The sequence below is a fragment of the Lepidochelys kempii genome, chromosome 10, assembly GCF_965140265.1.
Source record: "Lepidochelys kempii isolate rLepKem1 chromosome 10, rLepKem1.hap2, whole genome shotgun sequence".
NCBI classification, from domain to species: Eukaryota; Metazoa; Chordata; order Testudines; family Cheloniidae; genus Lepidochelys; species Lepidochelys kempii.
The window spans coordinates 69844717-69861583 of record NC_133265.1 but is presented as its reverse complement, the minus strand read 5'-3'; the positions used below and the strand labels follow the sequence as shown (position 1 = coordinate 69861583).

The 16867-nt window shown below is 52.3% G+C and overlaps 1 protein-coding gene across 3 annotated transcripts in view; it reads left to right on the top strand.

The window, feature by feature from the left end:
* WDR93 (WD repeat domain 93) overlaps positions 1 to 16867 on the top strand; it is a 22853-nt gene extending 5986 nt beyond the window's left edge. For all 3 annotated transcript variants that reach the window (XM_073304128.1, XM_073304126.1, XM_073304127.1), the window contains exons 5-17: positions 565 to 647; positions 1506 to 1629; positions 2224 to 2262; positions 3299 to 3386; positions 4281 to 4464; positions 4717 to 4787; positions 6667 to 6753; positions 7600 to 7731; positions 8695 to 8890; positions 9583 to 9643; positions 10192 to 10348; positions 11545 to 11728; positions 12904 to 16867. In XM_073304128.1, coding sequence (XP_073160229.1) covers positions 565 to 647; positions 1506 to 1629; positions 2224 to 2262; positions 3299 to 3386; positions 4281 to 4464; positions 4717 to 4787; positions 6667 to 6753; positions 7600 to 7731; positions 8695 to 8890; positions 9583 to 9643; positions 10192 to 10348; positions 11545 to 11728; positions 12904 to 13003 — 1506 coding nt within the window. In that variant the 3' untranslated portion in view covers positions 13004 to 16867. The remainder of the gene's footprint in view (positions 1 to 564; positions 648 to 1505; positions 1630 to 2223; positions 2263 to 3298; positions 3387 to 4280; positions 4465 to 4716; positions 4788 to 6666; positions 6754 to 7599; positions 7732 to 8694; positions 8891 to 9582; positions 9644 to 10191; positions 10349 to 11544; positions 11729 to 12903) is intronic.

Sequence of the window (16867 nt, the reverse complement as noted above, 5' to 3'; positions counted from 1 at the left end):
CTGCCCCAGTCTTCAAGGCCCTGCCCCGTCTACCCCCCGCCAGTCTGTGCTCTCAGCTCTCTCTGCCTTTATCACCTTTGCTTTGCCCATGCCACTGCTTCCTTCTTGCCTTTCTCCCACACTCCTCCCCCTGCGGAAGATAGATTCTGCACCTGCTGGTGCTCCTGAGTGGCTTTCAAGGGTAGCCCAATGCAGAGCCCGCTGCACTAAGCCAGTGGAGGCCTGACTCTGATGAGGTGTGGAGCTGAAGAAAATGGACACAACAGTTTAGCCCAATGCGCACAGAAAAAGGCACCTCTGGCCTCCAGCCCTACCTGAGAATCCTGGAGCACTGTGAGGTGCAGGAGCAAACCCCCAAGAACAAGGGCATCTTCTCCTCCCCTCCTGCTCCTACACCAACCCTCTGCGCATGGAACGTTCTTCCCAGACCTGTTCCCGGGGCGCCTGCCTCTTTTCAGTCAAATTCCCGGGTCCATTAGCAATAAGGGCACACCACAGCAAGCATCACTGTCCCTTTTCAGCAGCCCCAGCCTTTTCTGATGCTGGCATGCCTTTCTTTGGCAGGAAGAGATCAGCAAGAGAAACACCTGTGTGGAGGCGGAGCTCTCCCAGAGGGGCGATTATGCAGGCATCCTGCTGCAAGGCAAGTCCTGTTGGGACCCAGGAAGTGTATCAGATGCTGGCTGTCCTGCTTCAATGGGTGGGGCCTGCAGCTCATGGAGCTTTGTAAAACTTACTCACCAGTCTAGGGAGCATCCTCTGGGATTCCCCAGTGCCCTCCTCAGTCACCCCAACGTGTCCCTCCAGCCAAGGAGGCTGACACTTCTCCCTTTCATCTACCAAAGGCCCAGCAGGGACCGAGCCCGTGCGGCCAGCTAATCCTGGAAAGCAGCTCGCTCTGGGGCTGGTCAGTGGTGCCTCTGGGTCTGCCAGACAGGCCATTCAAAGCAAAGCAGACTCCCTCCTCCTGCTCTGATCACCAACCCCAGCTCCTCAACCCTGTCCCCAGGCCCCACATTTACACTGGGAGCATATGGGCCTGTATACTGAGAGGCTCTCTGCTCTGACACAGGCTGGAGAACTGCACAGAGAGGCTCTTCCTGAACCTGCTGCAGCAAACAACCCTCGCCAAATCACAGGGGTTTCCTCGTCACAATTCTTGTCTCAGAGCAGTGAGAGCCAAGTGAATGCCCTCTTCTGCCCCAGCAAGGTCTTTGTGCCCACAAAGGGGCTCTGGTGGAACCTTGAGGGCTAGAAAAGCAGATGTGACACCCCACAGGCAGCCAATAGGAGACCACTTTGCAACATGACCCAGTGAGTATAGCTCCAGTCCCTAGATCAGCATCCCCAACACGGGGCTTTGTGGGGATATGAGCTGGGGGATCCTACATTTGAAAGGGAACCCTAATCCCATTCTTGAGGGTACATAACAGCAGCGTCCTCTTGCCTGAGAGACCTTTTCTCCTCCTTTCCAATTGCTCAATGCAGTTTCCCAATGCAGGCAGCACAGAGGCTTGGCTGGAGATCTACCGATTGCCTAAGGATTCCTGGCTGAAGGAGACAGACCATGCCCAGGCAGCTGCAGTAGTGTCATCTTTCAGAGAGAGGAGGTTCAGCCAGGCGTCGATGGTGCAAAATGTTTTTCTTTCCTACCGAGATATCTTCTGTCTTGCCCTTTCACCTCCATCTCTTTCCATAGCCCTTGTTTTCACAGCTCCACCAGGCTGAGCGGGTTTGTCAGCACCCTGATGGGGAAGAAAGTGGGGACGTTGTCACCCAACCCACATTTCACAAACCCCTCGTATTGTTGGGCCACTATTGTCACCCACAGGTCAAGTTTTCCAAGGAGGTTCCTCGAGATCAGAGGCCAGAATTCAATGTGCTCCCCTCCCCATAAGTATTGCCCCCAACTGGGGAGGCATCCAGTGCAGGGTAGTTTCTCAGGCAGCCATTTCTACCCCCTGAAATGCCCTTCATACTGGCAGAATGGCCAAAAAGGGCCTTAGTGTAACTGAGAATTGGGTGAGGTATCTCCAAGTGTGAGTCAGGGAAGCTGATCCTCCAGTCTGGGCTTTGAATTGGCTTCATTTTTCAGTCCCATGCCAAAGAGAAGACCTGGCTGTGTGTCAGAGCCCCACTTGCTCAGGTGGAGAAGGGGATGCTCTGGATTACCATGGTCAGCTTGTATGAACTAACCACAGCCTCTTTCATTTTCCTTGGCAGAAAAGTCTGGAACTGCCAGGAGAGGGCTCTGCAGACACGGTAACCAAGGCCTGAGTGAGAACTTACCAAGCTCTCCAGGAAGATTATGGATGTTGAGTTGGTGGCTGTATTTTGAACCCCCTGCATCCCACCTTTTGGGGAGGAGCACCAGGAATCTGGGTCACACTCTTTGTTCTAAGCATCCAGTAGATCCATTCCAGTGTTCACCTGGGCTAGTCCCCGCCAGACCCGAGATCAGCAGAGGCTGGCCTTGCCATTTAACAGGAGTTGCTCTTCAGCACTGACAGGCCAGCTCCCCGCCCCCAATGACTCAGACCCAAGGCAAATGAACACCTAACATTCCCTTCTCTACTGCTCCAAGTACTCATGTCAAGAACTCCCCTTCGCCCTTGCATACACCTAGGTCCTCACTCTCACTAATCCCCATTCAGGTACCTAGCCATGTCTCTGTGCAAGGACCAGTGCTGAGGGCAGGAAGCTGATGCTGGCCTCCTGCTTGTGGCAAGTGTCCGGTTCCCCATTTCCAACCAAGCAGAGGGGATTCTACCCCATCACAGGTCCCTTGAAGCCTACACTGGTTCTTGTACTCAGCAGCAATCTGAGTATCCCTCACCTCTGATCCACTCTCACTGGAGCCTGAAGACATCACATACTGTTCCCAGGACCATGCTGTATCCGGGGACCTTTGGGGAGGGATCTCTAATGGTAGTTAGGGTACCCTAAAGGGTAGGGTATTTGGAGCACTGGGTGATGGGGCATCTGGGGAAGAGCTGAGAGTGGAGCGCTAATGCAAGCAGGATCCCATGGGGCTGTGCATGTTTCCCTTCAGATGGAAGCTCTGGCTCCCTCAGGCCCATGGGGCATGGCCTACATAGCGGACACAGGGACAGTGGGAGCAGCATGCTGGGAGGGGAACTCTGCAAACCCTTCCTGGGAGGAGGGTTTGATTCCCAGGGGAACAATTCTGCAGGTGTTCAGCTGTGACAACTTCGTTGTTGGTAGCATGAGGCAGCATAGGCCACAGAGCAGCTCCTGGAAGTGCCCGTGCTCAGGGTGACTGTCTTTTCCGTTGCAGGAATCACCTATGTCTGCAAACAGAGTTGAAACTAAGCTGAGTCCCCCGGTGCTGCTGCTGAAGGTTAGGTCGCCCAAACCTCTGACAGGTCAGGCCCCTTCTCTCGGGCCCTTTGTTTGTGGTGGGGAAGTGGGAATTTACTCAAGTCTGGTTAAATAATAATGGTTGTGTCTCTCTGCATATTTCTCTCTCTCTTTGGGTGCTTTTATGTGTCTGTCTCTTTGTGTTTCTCTCTGTGTGAGTGGCTGGATAGCAACATAAAGATCAAAACTTACAGGAAAATGCCCACTGGCTCCACCCTGCCCCTTGCCTGTGGCTCATCTCTGATCCTGGAGTGGGACTCGCTGCTTACTTAGCTGTTAGTATCCCAGCTGCATTAGTGATGCATCACCTCTATTAATGATTATTATGTATATTACAGTGGTGCCCAAAGGCCCCACCCGTGACCAAGGCTCTATGGTAGTGGGGTACGGCACACACACATGCAGATACGATCCCTACCCCACGGAGCTTTGAATCTCGTCCTCTTGCTTACTGCCTGGTCTTCGTGGCCTTTCCTCTCCTCCACCCTTATTCTTACCAAAAGCAGTGCCAGGCCCAGCCTGGCTGTCTGAGCCCACATGATCCCTATCCAATACCAGCTATACAGGGGTAGAGCAGCTGATCAGAGAGACGAGCACAGAGGGAGGCAGCCTGGGGTTTAGGCCCTTTCCCCAGGGAGAGGTGAGGCAGAAAGCAGCCACCATTGCTTTTGTAAAAGGAGCTGGCTCCTGGCCATGGACCTGGGCCTTATGCTAGGTCAAAGGCCTGTGAGAGGTGCTTCCACCCAAGGGAGGAGAATGGACTCAAGTCTCCCACCTCCATGATGGTATGACCCTACATGAAAGGGGAAGGGTTACCCCTCCCCCAAGAGCTTTCGTAGATCTCAATGGATTCTGCTTCTTCTGGATCTCTTTCTCCCCCCTTGGTGTTCACGATCCAGGAAGCACTTTTAAAAGCCCTTTAGAGGCTTTGATGAAGATCGATGATGGCAGTGTGATCGGCTTGGGACAGAATCACGTGATCAAAGACTACCAATGGGAACAGCAGGACGCAATCTTTCGCAGCACCTTCCAAAAGCATCTGGAGAGAGAAAGTGAGCCTGACAGCAAGGAGGAGAAACCCAGGTGAGAGGGATGCAGGAGTGCACCTCCAACCCTTGCATGCTGGCATTTCAGCCCAGGGATTCACAGGAGTTGCCATCACACACCGCCATCTCCAGGGCACTTCCCAACTGTTACTCTGAACCGGGGCCCAAGACGTTGGCTCCCTGGTCACAAGCCATCAGGGTATGGCCACAGCCACTCCTGATCATGTTGAATTGCCCTGTTTATCAAGGTATTTCCATAGCATGTATTTATTATCCCTTCCTTCCTCAGCCATGCTGTGTTTCATTTTCTCCTGCCCGGCCGGATACTGCAGATCGGACCTGAAATCAAAGCACAGCCAGGTAATATAAAGCAGATAGACAGAATGCATAATTAACCTGTGGAACTTACTGCTGCAGGATATTGAGTTTCAAACTAGATCAGGCACTGTTATGACAAAGAATAGCATCTGCAAAGACATAAGCCCGGATGAAAATGATAAGGGCTATCAATCCTCATGCACTAGGCACCTGTAAAATGCTAGCTGGGTTCATAAGAACTTGCCCCATGGTCTGTTACTGTACAAGAGAAGATTTATATCCTCCTCTGCAGCATCTGACATTGGTCACCCTGGGAGGGAGGATGCAGGACTAGAGGGATGATTGGCTACTTTCTTGTGGCCCTAACCAAAGCAGAGTGAAGTGGGCACTGCCATAGGCCAGGAAGTGCTGTGAGTGGGCCAAGGGCAACAAGTGTCATTGCTTACTGCCTTCCTCTGGTTCATGATTCAGCAGTGAAGCTCTCTGTCCGTGTCCAGCCGTCTCTTTGTTTATAATTTAGCAGCCACAGAAACTGCTGCAACAGATGTTCCCAATCGGTGATGCATGGAGAACTGGCTCTCTTTCTTCTTCCCAGATGAAAGAAACAGGGCGGGAGGGAGGAAGAGAAGAGCAGAAGGTGCCCATGAGGTTAATTGTCCCTTGTGAAGAAAAGTTCTTATTGCACTAAAGAAGCCCCAAATCCATAAATACTTTCCCCCGGTACTCTATCAGAGGGATGCTCTGGGTTTACGAATGACAGAGAGTCAGGGCCAGGCGATGGGGAATGGGAGGGGAGATCTCCTGAGACAATCTCCCTGTTAATATGTGGCTCCCACTGTGGACACATTTGAGCACGCCCCGTGCTCCTGACTGGCTGAGTCACTGTGGCAGCTTGGCTGCTGTGGATACAGTAAAAGAAACAGCCTTCCTCTTGCCGAACTAACTAGTGTCTCCAGCATTTTAACCAGCAGTTCCTGTCCTCAGGCAGGCCAGCAAGTGGCACCAGTGCATTAGCCTGCCATCTTTGCGCCAACGTCTCATCACTCAAACCAGCTGTGTGGCCCAGACCCCAAGGAAGTTGTCATAGGTCAGGTGCCTGCTGCTCTCAATATATGCTGGCACTGGGGGCATGGCTATTGAAGGTAGAGGGGCATAGTTCTCACACCATTGCACAGCAAATCTCTTTCTCCAAACACGTCTATGTCCCCAGTGGCTTTGGGTTGATTGGGCTTCCTGCTGCCTGGACCACCTCTTGTAATGGGGACTGCCAGGTGTGGGGGAGAAGCTGGTGGGGGAGGGGGTGACATAGGCAGTTAGAACAGACAGGCAGGGAAAGAAATATCACCAGGAATAAGAACTTTTGTTCTGTTTCAGGCTCTGAATGAGCAACTCCAAGGGATGCGGAGCCCAGACAAGTTTCTCCAGTGTGCTGATGCAGCTGGCACAGGAGACTTCTCTGTGTAACTCAGGTTTCAGAGTAGCAGCCGTGTTAGTCTGTATTCGCAAAAAGAAAAGGAGGACTTGTGGCACCTTAGAGACTAACCAATTTATTAGAGCATAAGCTTTCGTGAGCTACAGCTCACTTCCTCAGATGCATATCGTGGAGACTGCAGCAGGCTTTATATATACACAGAGAATATGAAACACCCCAGGACAGTGGGGTGGGAATAGGTATTGTTTCATATTCTCTGTGTATATATAAAGCCTGCTGCAGTCTCCACGATATGCATCTGAGGAAGTGAGCTGTAGCTCACGAAAGCTTATGCTCTAATAAATTGGTTAGTCTCTAAGGTGCCACAAGTCCTCCTTTTCTTTCTGTGTAACTCAGATTCCCTCAACTCCTGGGACTGTTTTTAGGGGAAGCAACCCAGGCTTTCAAGCTGCCCACTCCCCTCTCCTCTCTCTGATCTCCCTCTTCCAGACGTGCCCACTGGAATCACTGTGCATTGGAATGGAAGCCACAATCTCTGCCTGTATTTACTCACCCGGCCATCAAAGGAGAAAATGGGTAAGAAGCGAAAGAATGGGGGGCAGGAGTGCAGGGTTCTTATTTTCAAACTTCTGCTGTAGATTTTTAAAAAAAGTGGTTTGTACAAAAAGGCTTTTCCCTTTAACCCTGCACTGGCAGGAGATCTTCTGACCTTTCCCAATAGGGCCCCCTTGTATCTTCCTGACCTGAAAAGGGCCCCCACGGTCAGGCTGACATTTCCCAGAGGGCACGGCCCCTGACTTTTTCCATACCTTTTGCCCTGGTAGGGCACCGTATGTTTGTCCCCATGGAGCTCAGTCTCCCACAGCCTCAGCATTTCTGATTCAGTCATTCATAGCAACCAGCAGTGAGCTCACAGCAGGGAGGGAAACTGGGTCTAACCTGAGAGTGCTTCCACCCTGCCCAGGTAGGAGGAAGAGGCTTAAGGGCTAAAAGTCTAATGACACTAGGAAGGGGATTGTTCTCCCAGACAAGCTGGGATGGGAACCCTGTAAAGGCAGCATCCTTAGCCCCATGGCTGGGGGGCAGGGAGTACTTCATTTCACTCTCGGTTGGCCAATGTTGAGAGGGGGTTGAGCCAGCTTTCATTAGCTAGAAGAAGTGAGACATAGGAGAGGAGAGGAACTGGCCCCATGGCTCACATTTCTCCATTAGGCCAGGGTGGCAGCTGGATGGTGAGGATTTCCAGATGGACAGTGTCCCAAGTGAGGCCACTGCAGCAGGCAGCTCCTGACCTGCACCCACTGTACTCAGCCCGAGAAGGCTGACACACACCAGGGGCTGATGTGGAGGGACGGGGACAGGGACTCCCCTTCTCCCTGAAGATGAGGCTCAGCTGTTCAGAGGCCATGCTTCTCCCTCCAGATGCTGAGCTAAAACCTGATACTGTCTGGCCATGCGCTGCTCCAATCACCTGCTCAGCTGTCACCTCCTGCTCCTCTTACATGGCTCTGGCATGTGAAGATGGGACGATAACGGTGTGGGACAGAAGTCTAGGTGAGCTCTCCCATTGCTGGAATTGTTGGGGACTTGGGGGTCTGGATGTGCAGGCTCTGGATCACAGAGGGGTTTTCAAGAACATTTTCCAAAAAAACCTGCAGGCTTGCTTGTTCCCTAGCCACAGGTGGCCAAACATCCCAGGTGGCCTTAGCTGAGTAGCAGAGTCTGTCATGTCACATGGCCCGAGTTTTCAGGGGCCAGGTCCAGTTCTGACAGAACTATCCCCTGTCCTGCAAGAGGACAGTGAAACCAAAATGCCTTTGGGGCTGGCCCACAGTTATGTTTGCAGCAGCTAAAGCTCCCAGTGCCCTGCTTGGATGGTTTCGGGACATTCCTCCATCTGGACGACGTAGCCTCACGCTATTTGTGGGGATGAAGCAGTGTCACTACATCCTGACAGTCTGATTCCCGATGACAGGTTCACAGCATCACCGGGCTGTGATGCAATGACCCTCCCAGAACAAAGTTCAAGAGCGTGCCCTATTCTGTACTTGGGCTGGTCCTTTGACTGCACCAGAGCAGGCCACAGTCCCACCCAAATCCATTGGTGATGCAGTGTGAGCAGGCTGTGATACTGCACCGCTACATGGCAACGTAAAGTTTGGGTTCCTTAGGCTGAAGCTGAGAAGGTGGCAACCCTGCCATGCTGCACCACAGCCAGGAGGACTGCAGGCAAAATGAGCCCAAAACAGAACCTGGCCCAATTCCTAGCTAAGCCAATAAGATTGAGTCATGCTCAACTTCCCTCCCATACAAGTCACTAGCTATCTATGGTACTAACAGAGGTGCCCATTAGTTCAGTATGGGTGGGGTGGAACCATGCTGAGCTTCCCTCACATGGAGGTCACCTCCTTGGAGCCAGGCTGTCTCTCTCTCAGGTGGAGGCCAGATTCAGTGCTGGCGCCTGTATCTCCAAACTGCTGTTTGTTCCTGACTGTTGGATGCTTGTGCCTTTCCCAGGGTTTCCACTAGCTGTGACTGCCCTTCCAGAGGGATGTCTCAGCCGCACCATCCACTTCCTGCAGACATCTACAGCCCCAACGGACCAGCTGCCTAGGCCCAAAGTGCAGCTTCTGGTGCTGTGTACGGATGGGTCTCTCCACCTGGTTATAATATCAGGGCCCAGAGAGTCCAGGACCGTGCTCCTGGCAGACAGGTGAGGTGGGTTCTGCTAGGCCCCAGGGAGGTTGGTCACAGGCTAGATAAATTGTCTCAGTGGCGTGGTGGGGGTTCCCTTTGCTAGAAGAGAGTTGTAAACACTTTCCCTCCCCTTGGGAGACCTCACCACTGTCTTTGGCGAGGCAGGAAGCAACCCAGCAAACTCTCTCACCCCATTATCAGTACCACAACCTTAGCAGCAACAGTCACTTTGTTTAGCAATACACAATCACAGTCCTTCAGGCATGGATCGGGGCATCTCCTTCCCTCTGAGCTCTGGCTGATGCTGATGCGCAGTGAGACATGAGCTCATGAGACCACAGGCTCAGGCTGCCCTTTGGCCTGTCCCTACAGCCCTGCCTGGAGCCATATCTCAGCAGGCATTGTCCCTGCAGTAGCCACCGTGAGGTGATGCTGGTGCCTGCTTGGCCTTCTTCCAGGAGAACCTGGAACAGAAGTTGGGGTGGAATTCCCTGACTTGTGCCTGCCTAACTCCCGTTTGCTCATGCTCCTGCCAATCTGACCTTTGATGGTAGGGCCAGCTCCCAGTTTGCTGCTCTCAGAAGGGCAGCATTTGGCTTAAATCCCCTGTGAACCCCTGAGTCATGCACTGCAGCTCTCGCTCTCCTGGCTCCTCAAAGTGCTGCATCTGCACCCAAGCAGCATCCTAAGAGTGGGTTTACTTTACAGGTCCAAGGACCCAGATCAGACCATCAGTGCAGTAGCACCGATTCCAGCCTTACCTGGTGCAGTGAGTGTTGCGAGTCTCCCCCTCTAGGGCCCGGTGTCCTCTGAAGTGCATGACTGTGCAGTAGGGCCTGGGGGCACAGCACTAGCAGCTGGCCTCAGTCACCAAGCACTGAGGTGAGGCCTGAGTGGCAGCACCCCCAGGAAATCCCAGAGGTGTGGAGAGGTCACAAGGCAAGTCCAGCCCAACCCAGTTATAAACTACAGGTGGAATGTGGAGCCCTGTGACCAGCAGAGATGGACAGCCATTTCCAAACAGGCACCAGGACCTTGTGGAAAATAAAGGGTTAAAAGCATGTGGCCGGAGCCAGCCCTAGTGCAGCAAGTGGTGCTCTGCTGTTGCACCTCAATCCTGACCCACAGCATTTTTGCTATTGCAGCCCTGGGTTCTCCACACAGCTCCGGCCCATGCTCCTCATTTCCGGTCTGCAGGGTTCCTGCATCCTGCTAAGGCTTTAAGGCTCTCTCTCCTGCCCCAGCCCCAGCCCAGGGAAACGGGAATGGCCCTGCAAGTGCTCTCCATGCAGCTTCTGTGCCCTGCTGCTATTTCAGGTGCTGGTGTTCTCCTGGGATGGCACAGTGTGCCTCACAGACACTGCCGCGCCACGGCCTGTTTGCCACTTCATCACCCCACCCTCTCACACAGTAGCATCGCCCTGGCAACCGGTGTTTACCGTGGATACCACGAACCACGGCCTGCTCCTCCGAGGTAGGGAGTCTGGCACAGAAGGGAACGGGTGGAGGGAACTACCTGCTACCATGCACTCCTGTCACAGGTGGGAGGGGAAACGGGGCCCTGAGTCTCCAGCTCCTGGAGTGGTTTCAAGCTAGCAAGTCCTAGGAGGCAGAAGGGTCAACTCACAATATGAAATGGGGGTGGGGTCTCCCCATGTGGCTGACAGATCTGCACAAGCTGCCCTGGACGCTAGGCCGATTAGCATTGTTGTGCAGCATCTGTGCACCGGTATCTGTCTGCACGCTGGCCCCCCTGAAAGCTGCTCACAAGTCGTACGCTGGCCTTTCAGTGCCTCCTACTGGTGAGAGGCAGCAGGACTTGCATGGAGCAGCAGGGACAGAAAGCCTTGAACATCATTGCTGGGGCCATGGGGACTGCAGTGTGCGTCCCATGCTTCAATCGCTGTACAGGCTGAACTGGGCCAAGGTAACAGGCTGAGTAGACTGGCTGCCTCCCCTTTCCCTGAAGCTGGTCTCCTGGAAAAGAGGGTACTGGTGCTGCTAGGGTGAAATTTTTGGTTGACTTTGAGTGCTTGTATCATTCCCCGTCAGCTGGTGCAGGAGTCCTCAGCCTTACTCATAGGGTGGGCAAGATGCTAGTTGAGGGAATGTTTTCTAGACATCTTCCGTCCTACTTGCCATCAGTTGGTTGCACCGCTCTTCCTGTTAGCCATCGCCTGGCCCCTCCTCCCTCCCATTTGTGATCTTAGCACACCCCTTCTGATAGTTGCTCAGGTAGCCCACTGCTGCAAGTAACACTGGGAAAGTATTGATGTATTAGTAGCTTCTCCAGGGTGATGTAGCAGCTGGGAACACTGGGGAGGAGGAGTGCATAGCCACGTACATAGCCATCTCTTTGCCAGCCCCATGTGCTGCACAGGCCATGATGCGAGAACATCCATGCTGGTGGATTTCTAGCAGAACCCACTCCAGACCTTGGCCTGTGTGGCCAGCTGGTGGCTCAGGACTATTTGGTCATTCGTGGTGATCGCTGCTCTAAATGAGGCCATTCGGGTCTTCCCCAGCTGAGTAGCTTGACATCAGAGCAGCCTTGAGAACAGTATACGCAGATTGGTGCAGCCAGCTCCATGGTAGCCTTGGGTCACTCTTGGCCCCCTGTGATGGTTCTGCAGAATGTGCATCCTGCATGTCCTCTCCTCTGGCACACAGGGGATGAGCAGCAGCAGCAGGCTGGTCCCCGGACACAGACCAAAGACAAGCAAAGCTCCATCTTCCTTTTTAATTTTGATTCCTACCTGTCCATGGAAGTTTTCCCAGCAGTACCGGAGCCTCCTCCTGAGTCCTTGCAGCACCTGCCATGGGTCGAGAGATGTGACATTTTCTTCCGTGACAGGTAAGCTTTTCCCACCAGGAAGTCTGCAGTGTTGGAAGCTGGGACTTGGCTCACACTCCTGGTAGGGCAGGTCCTGCCCTAGACCACAAAGGGCCCAGTGAGGTTCCAGAATGGCCTGAGGCGGGATTGTGTGGATTGGTATGATTTGTTCTTACGTATCACTGGGGTGAGACTGGAGTAAACTGTGGGCTATACCGGGGGAGCTGGGTCTGTGCCAAAGAGCAGACAGACACTCCACCTCAAGCATCCAGCTCTGCCCCTGGGGACGCTGCTCTGGGCATAGCAAGGGAGAGACTGTGGATCTCTCCAGATGATTCTGTTTCCCCATGCACACAATTGCAGGGCAGACTCCTCCTTTACTGAACATACACAGTAGGTTTCTCTGCTTGAATAGGAGCTATTGCATCTTTGATTCAGGCTACATTAACTCCACCTGCTAGGCAGAGACTTTGCTATCTCATATTGTCACTAGATGGCAGTGTTACATCACTTACTGGATGACCTGTGTCTTGAGCTGTTACTTTTGGAAGACTGTCTGATCCAAGTCAATGGGAATCCTCCATTGACTTCAGCCTCTCAAACGTAAGGCTTGATCCAAAACCCACTGAAGCCTAGCGGTGGGGGTTGGGAGAAATGGCCTAGCAGGTTTCTGTTACCTAACACCTTTCTCTCTTCTCCTTCTAGGCCTGAGCCAGGGGAGTGGCAGGCTAGCTTAGGGCACAGAGAACCTTTCATCCCTAGCACCAGCTCAGTAATGCCTCCCCTTTCCATAGATCTGTCCCAAGGAAAAGCCTTTCCAGCCTGCACCTTTCTACTATTTAAATTGGCGACCCCCTTAGCCCATTGCTCTGACAGAGCTCAAATCACCAACCACAGAAGAACAAGTTTGTAGCAGACCTTAGTTTAGTCCATGGCAGGTACACATGATTTGTGCTCACACAGGCTATCGGATGAGACCACAAATGGGGGGTCAGCTTGGCTGCTGACATTCTAGCAGCCCATCTCAGTGTCCTGAATGGCACATGAAGAGGTGTCTGGCTGTTCTAGATCTCGATCTGCATTGGAGGTGGTGGTGGTCAATTCGCATGGATTTATTTGTAATTGGTTCGGTAGAGCCCAGAGAACTCAGGGACAGGGAAAAAACAAAGTCTGAGCCCCTGCCTTCTCTTTCTTAGACTGCAGCGCCTGTCAGGACTCAGCCAGCAGGTACCCAAGTGCTGGAGCCAGCTGCGGAAGCATGCAGCCGCCCTGCAGAGGGAGAGCCGGAAGAAGTGATGGGGGCAGGAGGAGCTATAGTTAAGATCAACTTCACAGCTCTGGGTTGGCAGTAGGCCCACAAACCTGGCCTAGCATTGGCATTTTAACAGCAAACTATTTATTTTAACTGACTAATCTCCACCTCAAGGCAGCTCAGCCCACTGACTGACTTTCCCACCTCTTACCCAAGCCCACTGATCAGCCCATGCCAGCAGGGAGCAGAGCCTCCTCCCCTCATTCATCAAGGATACTTGCACCATGTTGGGGGCATTCTGATAGCAGTGTCTGCTCATCACAGGGAGGGACCCAGCAGCCCAGACAGTTGAGCTAGAGAAGGTGCAGTGCAGCTTTGAGTCCCACATGGACGTGGAAAGTCCAAGCCTAAACAGCAGCTTCATGCCTGCAGTTAGATCCGCATCCCTCCCTTTCAGTAAAGGCCTTCACACTGTCCGTCTGCTGTCTGTCTGTGGTGCTTCAGAGGCTTGGCCCTGAAGTGGGATTGCTCTTCTATCCCATCAGCTTTGGGGCTTCCCACATGCTCATCCCCTTGCATTTTAACCAGCCTGGTGCCTGGGGATGGGAGAGAATAGGACAGTGAATGTAGATGGACAAAGGCACCATTGTCCCACATGGTATTGGTGGCCTTTAGCAGCAACAGGGAATCCAGATGTTCCCCTGAATCATAAGCTTTATTGACCAAGGATGGGCCAACACAGTGTTAGAGGCCTGTGCTGGCACTGGCCAGGCCTCTAGATGCTTCTTCCAGCCAGTATCACTTCTCTACCCAAACCCCATGTGAGGAAAGTGTTGCTCTCCATCTGGATCTTCAGTCAGCCCAATGAGATCTACCCATTTATCTAGGTCCTTGGCACTGTGGTATCTGGACCCCTGCCATGGGGAAGGGATGAGGAAGAACAGAAGAGAGCGGGAAGGCCTGAGAGAGATGGGAGGGAGAAGCAGAACAGTGCTGCGGGTTGGTTTGATTTCTAGTCTCGCCTACTTGCAGCCAAACTAATCCTGCCATCTAAGCTGGGACCTATACAGAGCAAAGTCATTATTCCCGGACAGGGAAAGGGGTGCCTGCAGCTCACAGAGCTGCCTCTGTGACACTCCTGGGTCTGAGAGGGTGTAGGAGTAAGACACTAGACTTGAGTCCCATGTGATAATGGAGAAATACTGACCACCTCTGGAGGTGCTAGTTATTGGTAGGACATATGGGGTTGGGCACTGCCCTCAAAAGCTACCTCCGCTGTTACTTTCTCAGGATTGTAACTTCTACACTAGGCCTTGCTGGATACCCAGAGCCAGGCAAACCTGGTGGTGCTCAGGATTTGTTCCTGTTTGATCACCAATTCTGCCTGGACCCAGCAGCTGTTCCTTGAGGAATCAATAAGAAGACTGAGTCATTCTGGCCTGGAGAGGCTGCTAAAGGATTCCTGGGGGCTGCATGGGTCGGGGAGAGCTCGAACCACACTCACCCACCCTGCGGGTTGCTTAGAAGCAGATGTTAAGAGCAGCAGCATCAGGCTCAGTGTCTGTTAGATGACTCCACTGAGCAGCAGAGGGAGCTCAGAGAATGTGTTTTTGGTTTGAGCTGATCTATGGCCCAGGTCTGCATTCCTTGTGTACCTGCAACTCCAAATGACTTCAGCAGGCTTTGAATCAATCAGTCCTTAGTTCTGGGGGTACGTTTGCCAAAAGGCTGAGGCCCAGCCTACGTAAGCTGGAGGCACAATGCCATCACTGGGGCACAAGGAACAAGCACAAACTGCAGCCGCCAAGGAGAGCTTGCCCCTTGGGAAAGTCAGCCCTTAATAATTTAGCACTAGACAGTGCCACTGCTGCCTCCTTGTGGTCAGCTGTTGTCACTAGAACAGTGGGCTGCAGACTGCTGAATGCTTTGACTTTCAGTAAGCAATCTTCCCCTTTGGAGGCAGGTGGCAGATCTGGGGAGAAGAGACCAACATCCTCCAGGGATATGCGACAGCAGGCAGGGCAGCAGTCACTGGCTTGCCTCCCACAGGCTTTCCTCAAGTAGTTCGCCCTCTGACTTCAAACTGGGGTGTTTTGCCCAAGTGAGGACCAAGCCATTTTGCCATGAACGTTTGTGGCCTTTGTGACCTATGGGAGTACCATGCAATGGCTAGTAGGGCCCATTTCATCTATGGGGAATTCCCCAGGAAGGTGGCAATAAAGCAGCACACTAATGGTTGACTTTTTAGGCCCAGCTTTGTCATAAATTACATCTGTGGCTGGTTCCCGGACTCTGCACAGAGATTGTGACTCAACAGCAGACATCCTTCTGCTCCTAGTGCTACTCAGCTTCCATATGCTTCTAGTTACAATGCATCTTAAGCGTATGTGTCTCTTTACCAAAGACTTGAGCTCAGACCCTCAAGGGTATTTAGGCACCCACCTCCAACTGAAACCAAAAGTTTGTGCCTAAAAGCCTTTAAAATGTGGCCCTTGGGTCTGATCTTTTAAACACCACCAAAATGTGATTCTCATGACCACGGTAGTCCTGTTGGCTTCCAGGAGTCAGCAGCAAAGGGTGGTGCCTCAGATCTTTATACAGAAGCGAGGAGAGAAGCCCAGCCTCGACAGAACTGGCCAAGACAGCAGAATGCTCTTGCAAATGCAGGAATATAAACCCTAGCCCCGTATAGAACTCTTCCCTGTGAATCTCCCCTATATTAGCAGCTTGTAACTGTTTGCATGGTAGGCTGCCTCTAGTGGCTAATTTAACGCCCCCAGATATTAGTTTTCCAAACCTCAAAGGCTCAGCATAGAATAAGCAATGGTCACATAAACACCACCCTATACTGGAAACCTACTGACTGCTATGCCTATCTACATGCCTCCAGCTTTCATCCAGACCACACCACACAATCCATTGTTGACAGCCAAGCTCTACGATACAACCGCATTTGCTCCAACCCCTCAGACAGAGACAAACACCTACAAGATCTCTATCAAGCATTCTTAAAACTACAATACCCACCTGCTGAAGTGAAGAAACAGATTGATAGAGCCAGAAGAGTACCCAGAAGTTACCTACTACAGGACAGGACCAACAAAGAAAATAACAGAACACCACTAGCCATCACCTTCAGCCCCCAACTAAAACCTCTCCAATGCATCATCAAGGATCTACAACCTATCCTGAAGGACGACCCATCACTCTCACAGATCTTGGGAGACAGGCCAGTCCTTGCTTACAGACAGCCCCCCAACCTGAAGCAAATGCTCACCAGCAACCACACACCACACAACAGAACCACTAACCCAGGAACCTATCCTTGCAACAAAGCCCCTTGCCAACTCTGTCCACATATCTATTCAGGGGACACCATCATAGGGCCTAATCACATCAGCCACACTATCAGAGGCTCGTTCACCTGCACATCTACCCATGTGATATATGCCATCATGTGCCAGCAATGCCCCTCTGCCATGTACATTGGTCAAACTGGACAGTCTCTACGTAAAAGAATACATGGACACAAATCAGACGTCAAGAATTATAAAAACCAGTCGGAGAACGCTTCAATCTCTTTGGTCACTCGATTACAGACCTAAAAGTGGCAATTCTTCAACAAAAAAACTTCAAAAACAGACTTCAACGAGAGACTGCTGAATTGGAATTAATTTGCAAACTGGATACAATTAACTTAGGCTTGAATAAAGACTGGGAGTGGATGGGTCATTACACAAAGTAAAACTATTTCCCCATGTTTATTTCTCCCTCCCCCTCCCCCGGCCTGTTCCTCAGATGGTCTTGTCAACTGCTGGAAATGGCCCACCTTGATTATCACTACAAAAGGTTCTCTCCCTCTCCCCCCCACCCCCCGCTCCCCTGCTGGTAACAAGAAAAGGAGTACT